This window comes from Myxocyprinus asiaticus, chromosome 16 (assembly GCF_019703515.2).
Source record: "Myxocyprinus asiaticus isolate MX2 ecotype Aquarium Trade chromosome 16, UBuf_Myxa_2, whole genome shotgun sequence".
NCBI lineage: Eukaryota > Metazoa > Chordata > Actinopteri > Cypriniformes > Catostomidae > Myxocyprinus > Myxocyprinus asiaticus.
Window position 1 is genome coordinate 33,254,043 of NC_059359.1, and position 20,704 is coordinate 33,274,746.

At 36.4% G+C, this 20,704-nt stretch overlaps 1 protein-coding gene across 2 annotated transcripts in view; it reads right to left on the reverse strand.

Annotated features, from left to right (window-relative positions):
• Positions 1-54: 54 nt before the first annotated feature.
• Positions 55-20,704, reverse strand: part of LOC127454289 (non-homologous end joining factor IFFO1-like) — a 33,298-nt gene continuing 12,648 nt past the window's right edge. For both annotated transcript variants that reach the window (XM_051721386.1, XM_051721385.1), the window contains exons 5-9: positions 18,909-19,096; positions 17,298-17,418; positions 13,901-13,990; positions 13,242-13,372; positions 55-5,829 (exon numbers count right to left, since the gene is read on the reverse strand). In XM_051721386.1, coding sequence (XP_051577346.1) covers positions 5,745-5,829; positions 13,242-13,372; positions 13,901-13,990; positions 17,298-17,418; positions 18,909-19,096 — 615 coding nt within the window. In that variant the 3' untranslated portion in view covers positions 55-5,744. The remainder of the gene's footprint in view (positions 5,830-13,241; positions 13,373-13,900; positions 13,991-17,297; positions 17,419-18,908; positions 19,097-20,704) is intronic.

The following is a 20,704-nucleotide window of genomic DNA, read 5'->3' on the forward strand; positions in this document are numbered from 1 at the left end:
AAGAAAAACATGAATCAAACACTATGACACAAAAACTCCACTGCTCAAAGTATGTTTGTTCAGCAGTAACCTTTATTTTGAAATCTTTTAAAGCTCCAGTCTTTCTGTACACTTGCAATTGAGCGAGCAATACCTGTTCAGCTTTGGGTTACATACATATTTATATATACACATAAGTCCTGTTACCCTTTCAAGGGAACTATTTAAATAAAGCTACACATGTGCCATTGCCACAGTCTGAGTCCTTTTTGTTTCTTTGAACACTTCAGAAAATGCCCACTTGGATCCTAGGACTGTTTTTACATTTCATAGATCTAGACTCAATTTTATTGGACCATTTTGTTGCGACCCACAACCATAGAGGCACATGTGCAAATTCAAAGACAACCCTTGGAGGTATTTTACTACCTAAAATATAAAACATTTTTCCACACAATTCCAAAGTAGGAACAAGTTCAGATTCATTCCTGTGAGATGTTACAGAATGACACGGAGATGCTAAGAATGATCATTCAGAGTTCTTCCGGAATGCCACAAAGACCTTTTGAGTCTCAAGTGATAATTTCAAATGGAGTTATTTTCTTGTCAGGGTACAGGACTTGCTTGCATAGCCAGCGTTTTAGCACACACCACGCTCCCTATGCGCTCTCCTCTGTATTACAGTATTATAACATTCATACTGTTATTGCAAATAAGCATTCTTTCTAAGCACTTTCTTTCTTTTTTTTTTTTTCAGTTATTATTTCAGTGAAGAGATATTGTGTTGAATTTACTCATTGTTTGTAGCCAATGCAAATCTGAGGTATCCAAAAGCCCTTTAAGACAAAGAAACATGGAGAATTCAGTCAGTTCCAATGAGTCATTTTTCCTGACTGCGTAGTATTGTCATTTTTATACAAGACCAGATTTGTGGTTATGCCGCAAATTGAATTGTTAACAGAATTCTCGTAAAAGACATTTGCCTTAAGGTCATTTAGCAACAAACATCAAGTAAATTTGCTGTAGAAAAATACCACTTACTCATCGCAGAAACCTGGAGCGCACACTTCATACATATACACATGCATACATAGTCTTACACACACAGTTTAGCGGAGTGTTCCAAAACAATAAAAAAACGAAGATTTTCTGTGGATGGACAATGGCTCAGTTGTTTATAGTGCTTTATTATTGGAAGGTTCTTAGGAAAAATCTGGCAATATTCAGTTCACAAATAAACAAACCCTCTTCCTCAATTACTAATTTCAACATTAATAACTGATAGGTCACCTGAGAATTCTCTCGTTCATTCATTTTCTTGACTAACTGTTAGAATTACTGTTTTTCTCTATTAAACTAAGATTTGTACACACTAAAATCACAAGGATGTCTTCATATGGGTACTTCCAAAGAACCTCTTTATACAGTAATCACCAGTTGTCATAGAAAAATCATACAAAGTGATATGTACTATGATATGTACTGTAAATACAAACATATATTAAAGCTTTCACTCTGTGTTTTGTCTTTCTACAGCGGAAATTTACAAGCTGGATGTGCAGCACCACGTCTTTAAAAGCATGAGGTTTTCATTTTCACTGTGTGAAGTATCTTTCCTGAAAGTTTATTTCACAGTTGCCACTCGAAAAATTCTTACTCAGACTTATTTAAAGAGTTTTTGTCTCTACTCCTGAAATCAGCCTGTGGCTCACACTCAAATTCTCTATTTGACTACAGATGAATGACCATCAATGCCAACAGGATGTCAGTTTGTCAGTTTCTTTTAAAAATATTAGATTGAGTGGGTGTTTAATTAGAATTAGACAGCACCCTCCCAAAAGGCAGAGTGAAGCTGATTATTACAAATCTTGTGATGTTGTTGAAAACAGTTGCTAGAAAGATTATTAGATTAATTTGAACATATTAATTTGCAGGATATAATGCTCTAGAGAAATCACTCTCCAGTAGATCTAACCAATCAGGATCTCACTCTACAGGAGATCATTCTTCAGTAGGTGCAACCCATCTGGATCTTGCTCTAAAGACCCCAGTGGCTTTTATTCCAGATAAACTTTTAGCAGACAAGTATATATGAAAATGGAACAAAATATTGATCAATTTTGTACAAAGGGGCATATATTTTGTCCAATAAAATGCTCTCTAGAATAAGAATGTCCTTTTCTCCTAATAACAAAGAGCAAATCTTGCTTTCTGCTGGGCCAGGCTTTATATACAGTAGATATACAGTGTTGTCACGATACTAAAATTTCAGTAGTCGGTACCAATACCAGAGAAATTTCACAGTTCTCGATACCAGTTTCGATACCAATATAGTAATGTGCAATTGAACACACTCTTTTAACCTATTTTAAGTTACATTTCAATGTAGATAATAAATTAAAAGAAATAAATGTTTCCTTCAAGTGTTTCTAAATTAAGTTTGCATTGCTCAAGTTTTTTTTTCTTTTCTTTTTTTTTTTTTTTTTTTTTTTTTAAGTAGGGCCCTTTTTATTTTTTCCCAAATCCTTTTTTCATTTTTTTTTAATTATTTTTCCAGAATTCCATGTTTTAAAGTTTAATTGAATTTAATCATCAAAATGGTGCCTAATCAAATTAATTCTTAAAACTTTTAAAAACGTTTAACAAGTAATTGATAGAACAATTACTTTTCAACATACCATTGCATTTTAACCAACTTTTTTCAGTAAAACAGAACTCTTGCTTGTGATATATTGCTTATAATAATTATTTATTAATCATTATTGATGATTATTATTATTACTTCAGTGAATATAATATTTTACTATACAGTTGTAATATAATTCTGTTGCTATTTCTTTAATTCCAGGCGTCTAGCTTTTATTTTGAATCATGCTTCTATTTTGATATGTGGTTTTGAAAGACGTTTCACTTCTTCTGATGGATAAACAGTTTGTTACATGGCCCAGTGTGATCGTTAAAGCGCAAATGCTGTGATTTAAGTATATAAGCATACTGTATAGTCTTCATGTGCTGCACGCTTCACAGTGGATTAATGCTCTGTTTTGTCATCTCATACAAAGCAAATGATTCTCAATGTCTGGAGCGGTCTGCTTCACACATTCATTTAAAACATGCAGCTCATGCAGACCAAGATTGTAGCCTTTTGTGGTTTAATAATCACACTTGGATATATCACGATTTTGTTTTGATTGTGCATTTCAGTGTAAAAGGAATAACACAGCACATGCTCAAATAAGCGGGTGAGCATTTTAAAACAGTCTTGTGTCAGTCAGACAGCGTGCGGGTACCGGATTGAGTCGGTGCTCTGTACTGTATAAATATTGGTATTGTTACATCTTTTTTATTTTAGCACCGACTTGGTACCAAAGTACCGGTACTTTTGACAACACAAAATTTTGGCTGGGACATATTGCTTGTCATTTGACAAGCTCTTCAATATGTCCCAGCCAAAATTTAGGTTTCAATAGAAAATATGTCAACACAGGGAAGATCATTGTATTTCATGGGTCTTTACAAAAAATCATCTTTCTTCAGTAGATCTAACCCATCAGGATCTCGCTCTCAAAATGATCAGTCTCCAGCAGATCTAATCCAAGGAAGATCATTCTTCAAAGTTCCCAATCAAGATCTCACTCTCGAGGAGATCATTCTCTAACGATATGTCCTGATAGCAGCTTTTTGCCTGACCACCAAAACGTGTAAGTTGTTCATAAATATCTATATTATAGTTTAATGTAAATAAAATGATTTTTTATTACATTTACCTGCCTGTTAAATGTTTTATTTTGCTGATAAGTGGTTAGAATTAGGAATGCGGTTCGGTTAGGGGATCTAAAATATTGATATGATAGTATAATGTTACTAAACTAATATAAGTAAGTATAATGAAACATATTGTGGTTCGATAACACATTCGATAAATCCTATAACAGAATCCTCCGAACTGAGGTAAGAATGGAAAGACAAGGATGCTTTCATGTACAGTTAAAAAGTGGCTACAGGGATGTCTTCGTCAAGGAACTGCCCTGAGTAGACCACTGTCATGAACATCACTCCTCAGGATCTCACTCTAAAGGATTTTACTCTTGATTACCTGATTCAATAGATCACTTTCCTTTCTGTATTACCAATCATAATAATCATATTGATCATATTTGCCCACCCATTTCATGCTCTGCAGTTCGTAACAGAACACAGCACTACAGTCAATCAAGACAACAGAGCTGTTCCCAATTTAAACTACAGGTCAGACAAATAGATTTATCTTTACATCAATACGAGCCATCATATCCACCAGCAAGGTCTCAAGTGTAAAGAAAAGTAATAAGTGAATTACAGATGCATGGAAAGGTGAAATACGGATTGAATACGAACTGAAGGGGGTCTCACACCTAGCATTACATATACAGCATTTTTATATGACTTTCAAATGAATCAGCAAGGACCTAGCAATACAATATTTTACTGATATCTGGGTCCCAATACAATAATATTGAATCTTTAAGTTTAGTGTACATTTATTTGAAACTGTGATATTTTGCTATTTTTTACTCACTTGTTTATCTTTCATCTGCACTGGACTTCTGTGCTTTGCGCAATTATTCTTAGCACAATCTTAGTTTGGATTTTGGCTGATTAAAAATAACTGAGTGTGCGTTTGCTGACCTAATGCTTCAGTACTTAATGTGAAAATTGTAACTAAAAATATCAATACAGTATTTTATGGTAAAATATTGCAATACTTTGAAACATTGATTTATTAAAACTATTGAAATATTTACCCAATCCTTAAGAGAACTACTTTCAAAATTTCTCTCCACAGCAGAAATAAATGCTTTTACAAATGCTCAATACCATTTAACTTGGAAAAAAAAGGGGAAAAGTGAGAAGGAAATAATGCTGTGGTTGACATGCTTAATGCTCTTACACGTACTTTCTAGCCATAACATGCTCAAACCTAAGTCCTCAACCATCATCACTCATGTTTTCCACCAGCAAGAGAGGAAGAAAAAAGACTAAGAGCACATACAACTGAGACTCCAAAGCAGCCTGTCATCAGCACAATACTGTTTGCATGAAATGTCATATATTTCATGTGAATCTGGGGTTTGAGCTGCAGGAAGACAGCACAGAAACGGGGGACGTGCAGGCTACAGTTACTTCCACCCTTCACTAGCATGAACAGCCCAGTATTTACAAGAGCTCAGACAGGAAGCATAACACACCGACCGACCCACGGCTTACAGCAGTACGTAATGGTACATGCAGCAACAATAAGTGAGCGAATGTCCCCTCGCTGCTAAAAGTCTCTTGGAAATGGAAACTTTATGAAAAAATTTTCAATTAATCTCTGCCAGACATACGAAATCAAAAAAAGACTATTCACTGATGAAAATATGATGACTCAGACATTTGGAGGACAAGATCGGAAAACATGATTGATACCTGAAATTAGATAAAAGCATAGACTCTTGTGAGGACTTGGTTAACGGTCTTTAAGATGAGATGGTGTAGGAGTGAAAACAGAATAGCTCCTCTGCACAACTGCAAGGGAAAATGTCACAAAGAGTACATGTTCTCCTCTGGGCATTGAGCACATGTGATGTAATTCTTAATATCACCACTAGAGGCGGTGACTGGATTCACTCCAAAAACAAAAGATGGGCTCTTGTTGTTTAACTTTTGATGATGGGTGCCATGAATCAGGATGGTTGGATTCTTGTCTTCATGCCAACAACTTCTTCAGATCAGTTTCAACATCATTATCTCCCTCCCTCCTCAGATTTATCCCGTTCGGTGTCTCCGTTTACATCTGTACCTCCACCAGGTATGGGAGAATTGGATTTACTGCAAGGAGAGTGGAAGTGATATTTTACCAAAGAAAAAAAAAATGGACCAAAATATCCATTTCAAAAAGTGCATTTAAAAAGTATTCAGACCCCTCACATTTTGTTATGTTACAGCTTTATGCTAAAAGGCTTTATATATATATATATATATATATATATATATATATATATATATATATATATATATATATATACATACACACACCCCCCCCACCCTCCCCCCAACATTCTACACTCCATACCCCATAAGACAAAGCAAAAAACAGATTTATGATAACTTTGCAAATGTATTAAAAAGAAAAAACTGAAATATCACATTGACATAAGTATTCAGACCCTTAACGCAGTACTTAGTTGAAGAACGATTACAGCCTCAAGTCTTTTTGAGTATGATGCAACAAGCTATGCACACCTGGATTTGGGGATTTTCTGTCATTCTTCTCTGCAGATCCTCTCAAGCTCTGTCAGGTTGGATGGGGACCATCAGTGGACAGCCATTTTCAGGTCTCTCTAGAGATGTTCGATGGGGTTCAAGTCCGGGCTCTGCCTGGGCCACTCAAGAACATTCAGAGAGTTGTCCCGGAGCCACTCTTGCATTGCCTTGGCTGTGTACTTAGGGTCATTGTCCTGTTGAAAGGTGAACCTTCGGCCCAGTCTGAGGTCCTGTGTGCTCTGGACCAGGTTTTCATTACGGATATCTCTGTATTTTGCTGCATTCAGCTTTCCTTCAACCCTGACCAGTCCCCCAGTCCCTGCCACTGAAAAACACCCACACAGCATGATGCTACCACCACCATTTATCGCCGTTCAGATGGTATTGCACAGCTGTGCCTGGTTTCCTTGAGACATGACGCTTGGAATTGAGGCCAAACAGTTCAATCTTTGTTTTATCAGACCAGAAAACCTTGTTTCTTACAGTCTGAGAGTCCTTTAGGTGCTTTTTTGCATGTCTTGCACTGAGGAGAGGCTTCCATCTGGCCACTCTGCCATAAAGCCCAGATCGGCGGAGTGTTGCAGTGATGGTTGTCCTTCTGCAAGCTTCTCTCATCTCCACATATGATCTCTGAAGCTCAACCAGGGTGACCATCGGCTTCTTGGTCCCCTCTCTTACCAAGGCCCTTCTGCCCTGATTGCTCAGTTTGGCCGGGCGGCCAGCTCTAGGAAGACTCCTGGTTGTTCCAAACTTCTTCCATTTAAGAATTATGGAGGCCACTGTGCTCTTGGGAACCTTCAATGCAGCCCAAAATGTTGTAGCCTTCCCCAGATCTGTGCCTAATCTGGTCTCTGAACTCTGCAGGCAGTTCCTTTGACCTCATGGCTTGGTTTTTGCTCTGATATGCATTTTCAGCAGTGAGACCTTATACAGACACGTGTGTGCCTTTCCAAATCATGTCCAATCAATTGAATTTGTCACCGGTGGATGCCAATCAAAGTGTAAAAACATCTCAAAGATGATCCAGAGAAATGGGATGTACCTGAGCTAAATTTCAAGTGTCATAGCAAAGGGTCTGAATACTTATGTCAGTGTGATATTTCAGTTTTTTCTTTTTAATAAATTTGCAAAGTTGTCAAAAATCTGTTTTTTGCTTTGTTATTATGAGGTATGGAGTGTAGGCTGATGTGAAAAAATTAATAATTTAAAGCATTTTAGCATAAGGTTGCATCATTACAAAATGTGAAAAAATGAAGAGGTCTGAATGCTTCCTCAAAGCACTGTACTTTTCTTGTTTTTCATGAAACAGCAAATATGACAAATCAAATTAAAAGCTGAAGTGTGTAACTCTTTATGTAATTTTTCCTATCCCAGCAGACAGAACTATAAGTAAACCATTCATATGTTGATTCCCTTGAAATGTCTCTTTCATGGATCTTCTATTTGTATCACTCTGCAGCACCCATAGCTGACAGTTATTCTTGTTGCCTTGCAATGTTCTGTTACTGTTTATTGCCAAGGAATATATTTTCTGGCAGTAGGATGGCATTTAATGATGTTACTTACCAAATATAGCATTTTAATGAACATTTCTGTCCTTAATATTTGTATTCGTGATGTGCCTAACAATGCCCTTCAGCCATGACTATATTCACAATATAGCATGGCCTCTCATGACTTATTGCTTAAAAAGATAAAGGTACAAGACTGTATATTAATCATCTTCACTGAGGGCATGAACTGCAAAGCCACGATGCACTGTGAATGACGTAATCAAATTAAAAATGATAAAAAAGATAAAACTACTGATTTGAAATTGTTGATTAGAAATATAGAAACAATATATTTTAATTTTAGTGCAAAATTAATGTGTATATTGTACATGCTGGATGTAGCCGATCTACAATTGTATTATCTAGGTCTGTTAGTCCGACCTTAGAAAAATTGGACTGATTTTAATCTGTGTTTACTTAACATTTTAAAAAGAACATTCATGTACAAGTATTGTCTGTGGCACTATCAAAACAATGGGCCTCATTCATGAAACACAAATTTTTGCGTAAATCATTCGCAAAGCCGTTCTGACATAAATTATATGAAAGTTTTCATATTTTCAAAACGTTAGTTGGTACGAACAAAATTTACACCTGCTCCCGACCACGTGTATATTGAGTGTTAGACATCTGAATTTGTTTGGTTCTTTCAGGCAAACTGACATGACTACATTTTGATAGAAGTGAAATTAAATAAGTAATGAAAAAAATTAACAAATAATTAAATGAATGAAATTAACCTAAAAAAATAAAATAAAGAAATAAAAAAAAAAAAGACCAAAAAAGTTGGGACAGTATGGAAAATGCTAATAAAACAAAAATGAGTGATTTGTAAATTAGAATCACCCTTTGCTATATTGAAAGCACAACAACTAAACATTATATGATGTTTTACCCTGTGAATTTCATAGTTTTTGTTTTTTTTAAATGTACAGTAATTTCAAATCAGATGATTGCAACACACTCCGAAAAAATTGGGACAGTCGAGTGTTTACCACTGTGAAACATCACCATTTCTTCTAAAAACACTTATTAACCATTTGGGAATTGAAGACACAAGTTTAAGTTTAGAAAGTGGAATTTTCCCCCATTCATCCATTATGCAGGTTTTCAGCTGCACAATTGTACGGGGTCTTCGTTGCCGGATGGTGTGCTTAATAATGTGCCACACATTCTCAATTGGAGACAGGTCAGGATTGCAGGCAGGCCAATCTAGCACCCACGCTCTCTGCTTCACAGCCATGCACTTGTAATCCGAGCAGTATGTGGTTTGCCGTTGTCCTGCTGGAAAATGCAGGGACATCCCTGGAAAAGACGGTGCTGGATGGCAGTATATGCTGCTCCAAAATTTGTACATATATGCCTGCATTCATGGTGTTCTCACAAATGTGTGAGTTACCCATGCCATGGGCACAGACACAACCCTGGCCCATACAGACACTGGCTTTTGGACCTGACACTAATAGCAGCTTGGATGGTCCTTTTCCTCTTTGGCCCAGAGAACACGACGGCTGTGTTTTTCAAAAACGTTTTGAAATGTGGACTCTTCAGACCAAAAAACACTGTTCCACTGTTCTACTTTCCATCTAAGATGAGACCGAGCCCAGAGAAGTCGGCAACGCTTCTGGACAGTGTTGATGTAGGGCTTCTGCTTTGCATAGTAAAGTATTAACTTGAATCTGTGGATGCAGCGGTGAGTGGTGTTGACTAACAAAGGTTTACTAAAGTAATCCCAAGCACATGTACATGATATCCATTACAGATGAATGATATTTTTTAAGACAGTGATGTCTGAGAGATCACACGCATTCAGAAGTGGTTTTTGTCTTGCCCTTTACACACCGAGATTTGACCAGATTCCTTGAATCTTTTTACTATATTTTGCACTGTAGAGGGTGAAATGCCCAAAATCTAGCAATATAGCAAAGGGTGAATATATTTTAGAAATCACTCCTTTTTGTTTTTATTAGCATTTTTCATACTGTCCCAACTTTTTCGGAATTGGGGTTGTAGTAAAAAAAGAAGAGAAAAAAAAAGAGCTTTGTTTTCTTTTTAAGCCATAGCCTATACTTATTTAGAAACATTTCTTTGCTGGAATAGTTTTTTCCCAACTCTGCTTATCGTTTTTCCAGCAGATTTGCTTGGCATGGGGTGAAAGATTCATGGAAAGATGTAGTTTGCGTTTGATTTTCACAAAAAAAAAATGTATGCCCTCTAACGTGACTGGTTGGACAGTTTATATTTTATTTGATATGAGCTTCAGAGGTGGGTAGAGTAGCCAAAAACTGTACTCAAGTAAAAGTACTAAGCCTTTTAAAAATGTATTACTCAAGTAGAAGTGTTAATAAACATGAGTAAGAGTAATAAAGTATTGAATTCAAAGATTACTTTTACGAGTAACTAGTTACATCGCAAATTACATTGCAAAGATCTGATTATTTATTTTAACACCTTGCCTGCAAGAATCATGTGCCTATATGTCATCCTTTATACTCACTGTTACAGTGATAGTTTAAAAATGAAAATGATGATATCATTTATTCACCCTCATGTTCTAAACCAGTATGACTTGGACACAATGAATACAATTAAGGAGATCTTAGACAGAATTTTAGACTCAGTCACCGTTCACTTCCATTTGTTTGTCATTTTTGAAAGTGAATGGTGACTGAGGATGTCAGTCCCTAACATTCTGCCTAACGCCTTGTTTTTGGTTCCAGAGAAGATGAAGACATAAAGGTTTGGAACAACGAGAGTGAGTCTAAATGATGACAGAATATTAATTTATGGGTGAACTATCATTTTAAGTACACTTAACAGATCGGGTTTGAAAATTAGAAGAAAAGTTTGGAAACGTTCCTAGCAATTATTACAGAAAAAAATGAAATGTCTCACAGGCTCAATTATTTTATTAAGTATAATATTGTATATTCTTAGTTATGAATCAAAGCAAGATCATGCATTATTAACCCCTAATGTCGCTATTTCACAACTTTTAAAGTCCTGTATGGATTCTTAGTTCAGTATATTCTGTAGCTTACTGTATATACACTGACAAAAGAATTTTGATCATTAGTTTGGTGCAATAAAAAGTTAAGTTGCACCTTATTTCTGTGTTTAGAAGCACGTTTAGGCTTATTTTAGTTCAGAGCTTCGCACGCGTGCCTTATGCTGCATTATCAAGAACGCGATCAGCAGAGCAAGTTCTGTCTACATCAGACGCGAGCTGCGCGGCACGATGCGACAAAAACAAATTGCTCCCGATATAATCAAAGACGCTGTCTACAATGGCGTTGCGACATGATATTGCTCGCATCCATTGTAGACGGTTTGTAACATTATAGTCACTGATATATTGCAGCACTGATATAAGAAAATGTATCATTAAAAACTGAGGTCAAAAGAGCCCGTAGGTACAGAATCTCGCTGAAATTGACCATTACCATAACAAACAAGCCCGTGTTATCATTATCACCATAACTTACCGCAACGTGTTTTCTTAGTTGAACCGTAATTCTGTATGCTGAGATTCCCATTTGCTTTGGTGTTGAATGAAGGCATCGCATAAACGTAACTCTTCATTTTCACTGAGTAAAATAATAAAAATGTTTGTTTTGAGCGCTTACTGCTGTTGCTGCAGTGATGAACTTGAGTCGAGTGACAGAGCGCCGCTGTAAAGTTCTGGTGCCGTAAAAGTCCCATTCAAAAATCTCTCAAATTACGCATTTATTAACACTTATTGAATTAAAACCAGTAATGTAATGACAGTAACGTCCCCCATTGTAACTAAGTAAGAGTACATTTTTTTCATTAGAATTTCACTTGAGTAAGAGTAAAAAGTACCCACCTTTAAATCTACTCTTAAAAGTCAATTTTCTCTAAAAAGTTACTGTAGTTACAAAGTTAAATGTAACGGAGTAAATGTAGCGTGTTACTACCCACCTCTGATGAGCTCTATAATTAGTTTAATAATTTAGTATAGGCATCTGTAAATCACGTTCAGTTAATAATGTATGGTCAGTGCTGATACTGGTGAACACACAAATGAACACATTGCGGGCAGGTTCGTACACAATACAACGGGAAAAAATTTAAAAAATTGCACACTGTCTTATAAAGCTTACAAATCTATAATATCTTACAGCGTTTCGGTCAAAGATCTTTTCACGTGTTCTATTAATTTCTTGTTTGAGTCACAAAAGAGCCTCCGATGACAGCAAAAACATGCAATGACAGTAAGTCCTTGCTTTCTTTAACACACTATTGTGATTGCCAAATCAAAATTTTATAATGTGAATGCACTTCATTCATAAAAATGATTTAATTACTGTTCCGCATAGATATTAAAAGCATTTACTAGCGAGTCTGGTGCCTTCCTTATATGGAGTTTTCATGGGCGTGGATTATGATAATTGTGAATGAATGTGCACATGCCCCTATTTACGAATGTTTGGAATTCGCTAACATACACGCGTATTAATAAAAAATCTGGAGAGTACGAAACGCTTGTGAATCCAGTGGAAAGTTTTCGGGAAGGTCCATTTTACTCGCATATTACTCCCAGTTCACACATATATTTATGAAAGTTTCATGAATGAGGCCCAATGTTCGGCTTGTTTGAACATTCTGACCAGCCTGAATCAGCAACATTAGCCAAAACACTGGTGTGAGTTTTGGGGCGGGACCATCTGTTTGATCGAGTGTTCGGGAAACCTGTTTGAAAGCAATAATTATTTGCAATTTTACTACTTTGGTGACGCTATGGATCCAAAATTACACACTTCAGCTTTAAAGGAATATTCTGGGTTCATTACCAAATAAGCTCAATTGACAGCATTTGTGGCATGATGTTGATTACCATAAAAATGTATTTAGACTCTTATTATTCCCTCCTTTTCTTTAAAAAAAGGAAAGATTTGGATTACAGTGAGGCACTTACAATGGAAGTGAATGGGGCCAATTTTAAAAGGTTTTAAAGGCAGAAATGTGAAGCTTATAATAAAAAACTTACATTCATTCTGCTGTTAAAACTTATTTGAGTAAAATCTTAATTTTTAAAGTTGTTTTAGGATTCTAGGGTTTGTTGACATTACATCGTCATGGCAACAAAGTTGTAAAATTGGCTATAACTTTACACAGAAAATAGATTTAATCACACTAAAATCATGTTAACACACATCTTGTTTATGTCTTGTGTCTATACTTTTGAAACAGTGAGTATTTTTAAGTTTATGTATTGGCCCCAATCACTTCCATTGTAAGTACCTCACTAGAACACAAATTTATGCTTTTTTAAAGAAAAAAACTATTTTTGTAATAATCAATATTATGCCACAAATGCTGTAGATTGAGCTTAACTTGTTTTGAACCCGGAATATTCCTTTAACTGTCACAGAATGTGTGAATATGTGGACATATGCATACTTGTTTCCACTCTGGGTGATGAGTCTCCTGCAGGTCTCCATCTGCACGTCCAGTCCTCTCTTCATACTGCACATCTCCATGTACTCGTGCAGGTGTCGGTTCATGTCCGACTTTGCTGTGGCCAACTCCAACTATAGAGAAACAGACGGGTGATGGGACTTAGCTTTTACCCTCTATTTTTATATTGTATCTACATTTATTCACTTAGCAAACACTTTTATACACCGTATCTTAATACTCAAGAAATGACAAGCACAGTAGTCTTTATGTATAAAATATGTGATTCAGGGCTTATCCTGCTTATTATACAGCTACTTACCAAATATTGATTTGAGTTGAAATTACTTAACGATGAGAGAAGAAAGACCACAGAGTTATACAAGACACATAAAACTAGCACAATAATAATCTAATAATACATCATGAATACTTGTTTGTTTGTTAGTGATTTAATGCCAGCTTCCGTGGCTATTTTCATGGCGAAAAATCAAGTTAAAATTAAAATAAAAGGTATAGGGATTTAAAACCTAAATAAGGTTTTTAGGATCTATTTTTGCTAAAAACTCTAAAAGTGATTTAGGCCTCACATCATGAATGTAATGTAAAATACTGGTTAATATTAACAGACTGTGATCCATAAATCTGTACAATCTTCTCACCTCTATCTGGTCTATAGTCTCCTGATATTCTTTCTCCCTGGAATTAAACAGACATTCAGTGTCCTTAATCACCTTCTCCAAACACTCTTCCTGCTCAGACAGAGAGAGAGAGAGAGAGAGAGAGAGAGAGAGAGAGAGAGAGAGAGAGAGAAAGAGAGCAGAGGCACATTTTCTTAGTGCTGAAGCACAAGCACTCAGCAGCAGATGAGATTTTACCAGAGGGAAAATAAAATACTAGATTAATGATCCCGCTGATGGAAAACTCTAAACATTTTGAATCCTTTGAGCTTTCCATGAAATGCAACACACTTCCAGCCAACATCACATTAACTAATGTCAGTAATGTTTGGTATCGAACTGCCTCCTAGCAAACTGGACTGAGTAGCGTGACCTAAATATGCATATATATGTTTGTGTCCTGTCTGTGCAAAACTCATGACTCAACATGACTGGATGGAGAGTAGCATGGATAACCTCTTTCACACTCTGAGTGAGATTCATGAGATTCAGCCTGTATCACTTTTCATAATGTTGCTACTGTTAAAAATGTCTTAAAAATGTGGCACTCATGGTGTGAGATGCTAAAAAAATGTGTACATAGCCCAACAATTAAAAAACAGCACAGAGAGAATGCAAGTCCTGTGTGAATGTGTGAAAAACTCACTTGCAAAATGAATTGGTGTGGACTGTAGGCCAGTGATATGCTTGTGTTTAATGATATGGAGATAAAACAAACTATATATTGATATCTGAAGGCACTTTTTGTAATGTCTTTTCAATTATTTAAAAGTCTTCCACAATAATGTAATGTCTTTGGATTATGTTCATTTGATTAATTAATGAGCATATCATGTAATTGATTCTATTTAAACATTTAATCGATCGACAGCCTTACCACAAACATAAAAAATACATGAAAAAGAGAACAAGCCAGACAGAGATTGAAGGATAAGGGAAGAGTGCCTGAAACACACACATACACACACACAGAACAGAAATACAGCTCGAGTTACATGATGAAAAAGATTTTAAACTCAAAGCAAAAAATGCAGCAAGTGAAAAACTCAAAAAAGAGAGAGACAAGCTTTCAGAGAGAGCGAGGTCATAATTTTCAGGAGCACATACTGTAACGTCAGAAAAGGGACATAAAAAGAGCTTGACATTAAAAAGATAGTTCGTTCAAAAATGAAAATTCTCTCATCATTTTCTCATCCTCATGCCATCCCAGATGTGTATGACTTTCTTTCTTCTGCTGAACACAAACAAAGATTTTTAGAAGAATATTTCAGCTCTGCAGGTACTTACAATGCAAGTGAATTGTGACCAGAACTTTGAAGCTCCAAAAATCACATAAAGGCAGCTTAAAAGTAATCCAAAAGACTCCAGTGATTGAATATATGTCTTCAATAGTTCGTATGTTAATGTAATCTTGTGTTGAAGCAGTAAATTTATTTAGCTTGCTGTCCGTATACTGGAGGGCTCGGAGCTCGAGACTCGACTCGAGTTCTGATTACCCCCCCGGACTTTACTTATTTAGATAATGAATCTAGAGAATAGGTGGAGATAGGGTGAAGGTGGGATATCAGGAGAGTTGTCACAAGAAGCAGGTAAGCAGCGACTTATATACTCCTGCTCGCGGGCTGTGATTAGTCAGATTAAAATTACTCCTCCCGAACTTCTGTTAATTAACTCTATTTCTGAAGCGATGCAATCACTTTGGGTGAGAAACACATCAATATTTCAATCCTTTTTTACTATAACTCTCAACTTTCACTTTCACATTTAGAAAGTAAAAGAGGAGATTTATAGTTAAAAAAAAAAGACTTAAATATTGAACTGTTTCTCAGCCACACTTATCATATCGCTTCCAGATATGGAATAAACCACTTGAGTCATATGTATTACTTTTAAGCTGCATTTATGTGGGGGCCTGGGTAGCTCAGAGAGTATTGACGCTGACAACCACCCCTGGAGTCACGAGTTCAAATCCAGGGTGTGCTGAGTAACTCCAGCCAGGTCTCCTAAGCAACCAAATTGGCCTGGTTGCTAGGGAGGGTAGTGTCACATGGAGTAACCTCCTTGTGGTCACAATTAGTGGTTCTCACTCTCAATGGGGCGCGTGGTAAGTTGTGCGTGGATCACAGAGAGTAGCATGAGCCTCCACATGCTGTGAGTCTCTGTGGTGTCATGCACAATGAGCCACGTGATAAGATGCACAGATTGACTGTCTCAGAAGGGGAGGCAACTGAGATTTGTCCTCCACCACCCAGACTGAGGTGAGTAACTGCACACCCACGAGAACCTACTAAGTAGTGGAAATTGGGCATTCCAAATTGGGAGAAAAGGGAATATAATAAAAAAAAGAAGAAAAAAAGCTGCCTTTATGTGATTTTTGGACCTTTAAAAGGTCTGGTCACCATTCACTTGCATTATATGGACCTACAGAGCTGAAATATTCTTCTAAAAATCTTTGTGTGTGTTCTGCAGAAGAAAGAAAGTCACACACATCTAAGATGTCATGAGGGTGAGTAAATGATGAGAGAATTTTCATTTTTTGGTGAATTATCCCTTTAACTTTTTGGCTAACCGCCCACTGCGCAACTAGTGGTTTTCAACAGTCACTAGCCACTCTGCATTTTCAATGGCCAAAATCCCCTGCCCCCCAAAAAAGGACATTCCCTTTACCATGTCGGTGCAGCAAGACTGACGATGAATATAATACATTGTTTTTTGGCTGGATCATATCGTATCACATTGACTTGATTTTTTCAGATGCTTTTTGTTAACATTATTCTTAACGATATTCTTCATTTTATTTAACCTACAATAATACCACACTTACTCTTATTTTCTTATCATGAAAAACTGGATTGCCCTTTATTTTAAAATAAAGGAATTAAGTGTTGTTTTGTGAAACTGTCACAATGTGAGTCAGGCATTGCAAAAAAGTATTTTATTGAGGGATGGGGCAATGCCAACTATATTGGACCCGACACCAAACTCATAATTCAAGTATTGTTATGTATTCCACATGCAAAGAGGTTAGCCAATCATAAAATATGTCATTTACATATGGAAGTCTTACAGGTACAGTAGCAAAAACGGGTCAGAGATTGGGTGGAAAATGAGATGCTAAATTATGACTGGCTTTGGTGCTATAAACTTGGCTTACATTATAAATGGATCTACGAGAAAAAATAAAGTATCAAGTGTAGGACATTGCCCCTTTAATTCTTTAATGATGGTGAAGTTTCCATGTATACAAAAATATGTTAATTGGATATAGAAGTAGTAAGCAAGCACAGTGCATTAACCACAAATATCAACTACACAATATCAGATGAAGTAAACCATAATTTGAGTGAATAATAAAACTCAACGAATGCAATGAACGTACCTCGCCCTGACTGGGGTCGGCTGTTAAGGTGCATCCTGGGAAATCCTCCCACAGCAGCAGTGTCTCCTCTGTCTCTTCCCAAGCCAAAGAATCACAGTCATCCTCAAACTCGCACTCACGCCTGACACACACACACACACACACACACACACACACACACACACACACACACACCAGTAATTATATTAGTTCAAATATTCACAATATATTTGTAATGATTTGGCTGCAAATATAAAATTAAGCATAATAGTAAGTATCACAATGATTTTGATGCACTTTTTATTTGCGCATTAAGCTTCCTAAAAACGTTGTCATTAGTCTAGTTTTACAGTCGTTTCTTGTTTTACAATTCTCGAGTATCTGAGCATTTAGAAAGATGTTTTAATAGAGCCTCTGATTTAAACACCAGAAGCAAAAAGCACCAGATGTGTGTGACTTTCTTTCTTCTGCTGAAAAAAAAACAAAGATTTTTAGAAAAATATCTCAGCTCTGTAGGTCCATACAATGTAAGTGAATGCTGATCAGAACTTTGAAGCTCCATAAAGCACATAAAGGTAGCATAAAAGTAATCCATAAGACTCCAGTGGTGTAATCCATGTCTTCAGAAGTGATATGATAGGTGTGGGTGAGAAACAGACACAATTTAAGTCCTTTTTTAATTTATATCTCCACTTTCACTTTCACATTCTACTTTTGTTTTTGGCGATTCGCATTCTCTGTGCATATCGCTATCTACTGGGCAGGGAGAAGAATTTATAGTAAAAAAGGACTTTTTTCCTAAAAAAAGGATCTGTTGCTCACCCACACCTCTCATAACACTTCTGAAGACATGGATTAAAACACTGAAGTTGTTTGGAATACTTTTGTGCTGCCTTTACACTCTTTTTAGACCTTCAAAGTCCTGGTACCCATTCACTTGTATTGTATGGACCTACAGAGCTGAGATATTCTTCTAAAAATCTTTGTTTGTGTTCTGCAGAAGAAAGAAATTTTCCTTTTTGTAAAAACTAAGCCTTTAACAGTTAGAGTTAAGTTTGATTCATTTCTGTGAATTCTGCTGAATCGATTCAAAACACTGACTCAACAATTTGCATTATCAATCAAAAGAAGTTGTGTATTTTTATATATTTAACTGTTATATTGCTGTTTGTATGTATCGTTATATAGGTTCTTTTAAATGAAAGTGATTGTATGAATTTTCCTTGTGTTTATTTTGTTAAAAGCAGTGTGGACATAACTTGATTGTGATAAACTAGATTTTTACTGAGTTTTAATTCTTATTTTAAAACTTTTTTTTGCCATGTTTAATCTTTTTTACATTGGAAAGTTGAGAAGCCATGACTGGAACTTTGGTCATCCTTGATGCTGCCTCATATATCGGACCACTACCCACAAGGCTAGGGCTCCAACTAAACTAACTTACTTTGAATCTCTGATTGAAAACAATGACATTTCAAAGCAAATACATAAATATTGAGATATAAATTAAATATGGTCAAAATATTGAGCTACCCAAGGCTTAAATAGGGTGGAAAAGAACAGCAAAGATGCAGTTCACATTTAGGAACCACAGCTCTGACCAAATATCACACTGCGTATGAAAGTGCTCACAGTTGGGTTAACATCCTCTGCATCTCTTCATTGATCTGCAGGGTTGAAGGGGTGCACACGTCATCCTCTCTTGCACCACCTCCATCACTCTCAGAGGTGCTGACTGGCTCATCTGTCTCACTGCCATTGACAGGCTGTGATACTTGTTTACGGGCACGAGAGGTGATGGCATTCTGAGGGCTGGGAACCTGAAACAGAAAGAGAGGGAGGGTAAAACCAACTTAACTTAAAGAAATAGTTCACCCAACAAAGAGAATTCTGTCAACATTTATTCTCCCTCAGGTCGTTCCAAACCTGTATTAGAGCTCGACAATAAGGGGCAATGTGAGAGTGTTTCGAGCCAGTTGACGAAACTGTCACTTGCCCTGTTGGGCCAGTGCTGCATTTTCACTTCTTCTTTGCTATTGTTGTGTTTGACAACCATGAGAAGACGCAATGCTGCTCTATTGTTCAGTGATGGTCTCAACGCTATCTTTGGAGGGCAGTGTTTTCAGTTCCAGAATGGCTAAAATCACTTACAGCACCTTCAATGTAGTAGTCAGAATTTATTTAAATATGTAACAAACAAAATTCATGGTGTATGATATTTGGTAAATAAAATAATTTTATTTCAGACGAACGGGATGATAAAGTGGCTGGAGTAGCTCTGCAGCATGTTAGCAATAGAACGGGGCATCTGTTTATTATCGGCACTATGCTAAGCGACACGCCGCGAGGGACACTTCCAGTGCAGACAGCTTCATTGATTATAATGGGAACTACTGTATTTGCTTCTGACGGGATGTGCCACTCGCGTCCAATGTAGACAGGGTGTTAGAATTTGATTAGGCCCATTTGAACATTCCGTCAATGTAAGTGTATGGGATTGTTTCATTGTTTGATCATCCGCTCTACGAAAACTGTATTTCGGAATAGAAAGAAAAGTCATAGAAACCCATGTCAGAACAGTCTTAAGGCCTGAGTTTTGTGGATGTACAGTACTGTGCAAAAGTCTTAGGCACATAAGATGTTTCACAAAAGCATTTGTCTTAAGATGGTTATTTATATTTTCAGCTTTAGTGTGTCAATAGGAAATATAAATGTTAGACTCCCAAACATTCTTTTGAAAAGAGAATAGAATAACAGGGAGCCCTGGAACAGATGTCATGGCCCCCACAAAGCCCCCCCCCCCCCCACTGAACATCGTGTCAGTCTGAGATTACATAAAGAGACAGAAGCAATTGAGACAGCCAAAATAGATAGAAAAACTGTGGAAAATTCTCCAAGAAGCTTGGAACATCCTATCTGCCAACAACCAAGAAAAACTGTGTCCAGGTGTTGTTCACATCAAATATTGATTTAGCTTTTTTATGTTTACTGGACTTTGTATGACATTAAGTGATAAATGAAAACTATTTATGGCATTATTTTTGAAGACATCCTCACTATGCAACATTTTTCACAAGTGCCTAAAACTTTTGCACAATACTGTAGCTTGAAAGCTCTGGGAGGAGTTACAATTGATCATTTTAGTTTAAGGATTTTGGAAAAACCCTACATGATGTCTGTAGATTAACATTATTCTGGCTTTGTCAAGCCAACATAATTAAATGTTGTAACTTTCAACTTTTGTAAAGAAAACTAAACCTTTAATGAAAATGAATGATTTTTTTTTTTTTTTTTTACACAATAAAAAAATTTGTGAGGCCAATGAAAATACTGGCAAGGCAAGAAAAAATACTACCAAGTATAAACTACTGACTTGACAAGGTCAGCAGAAAATATCCCTATTGTTGAGTCATATATTTGTCCATGGA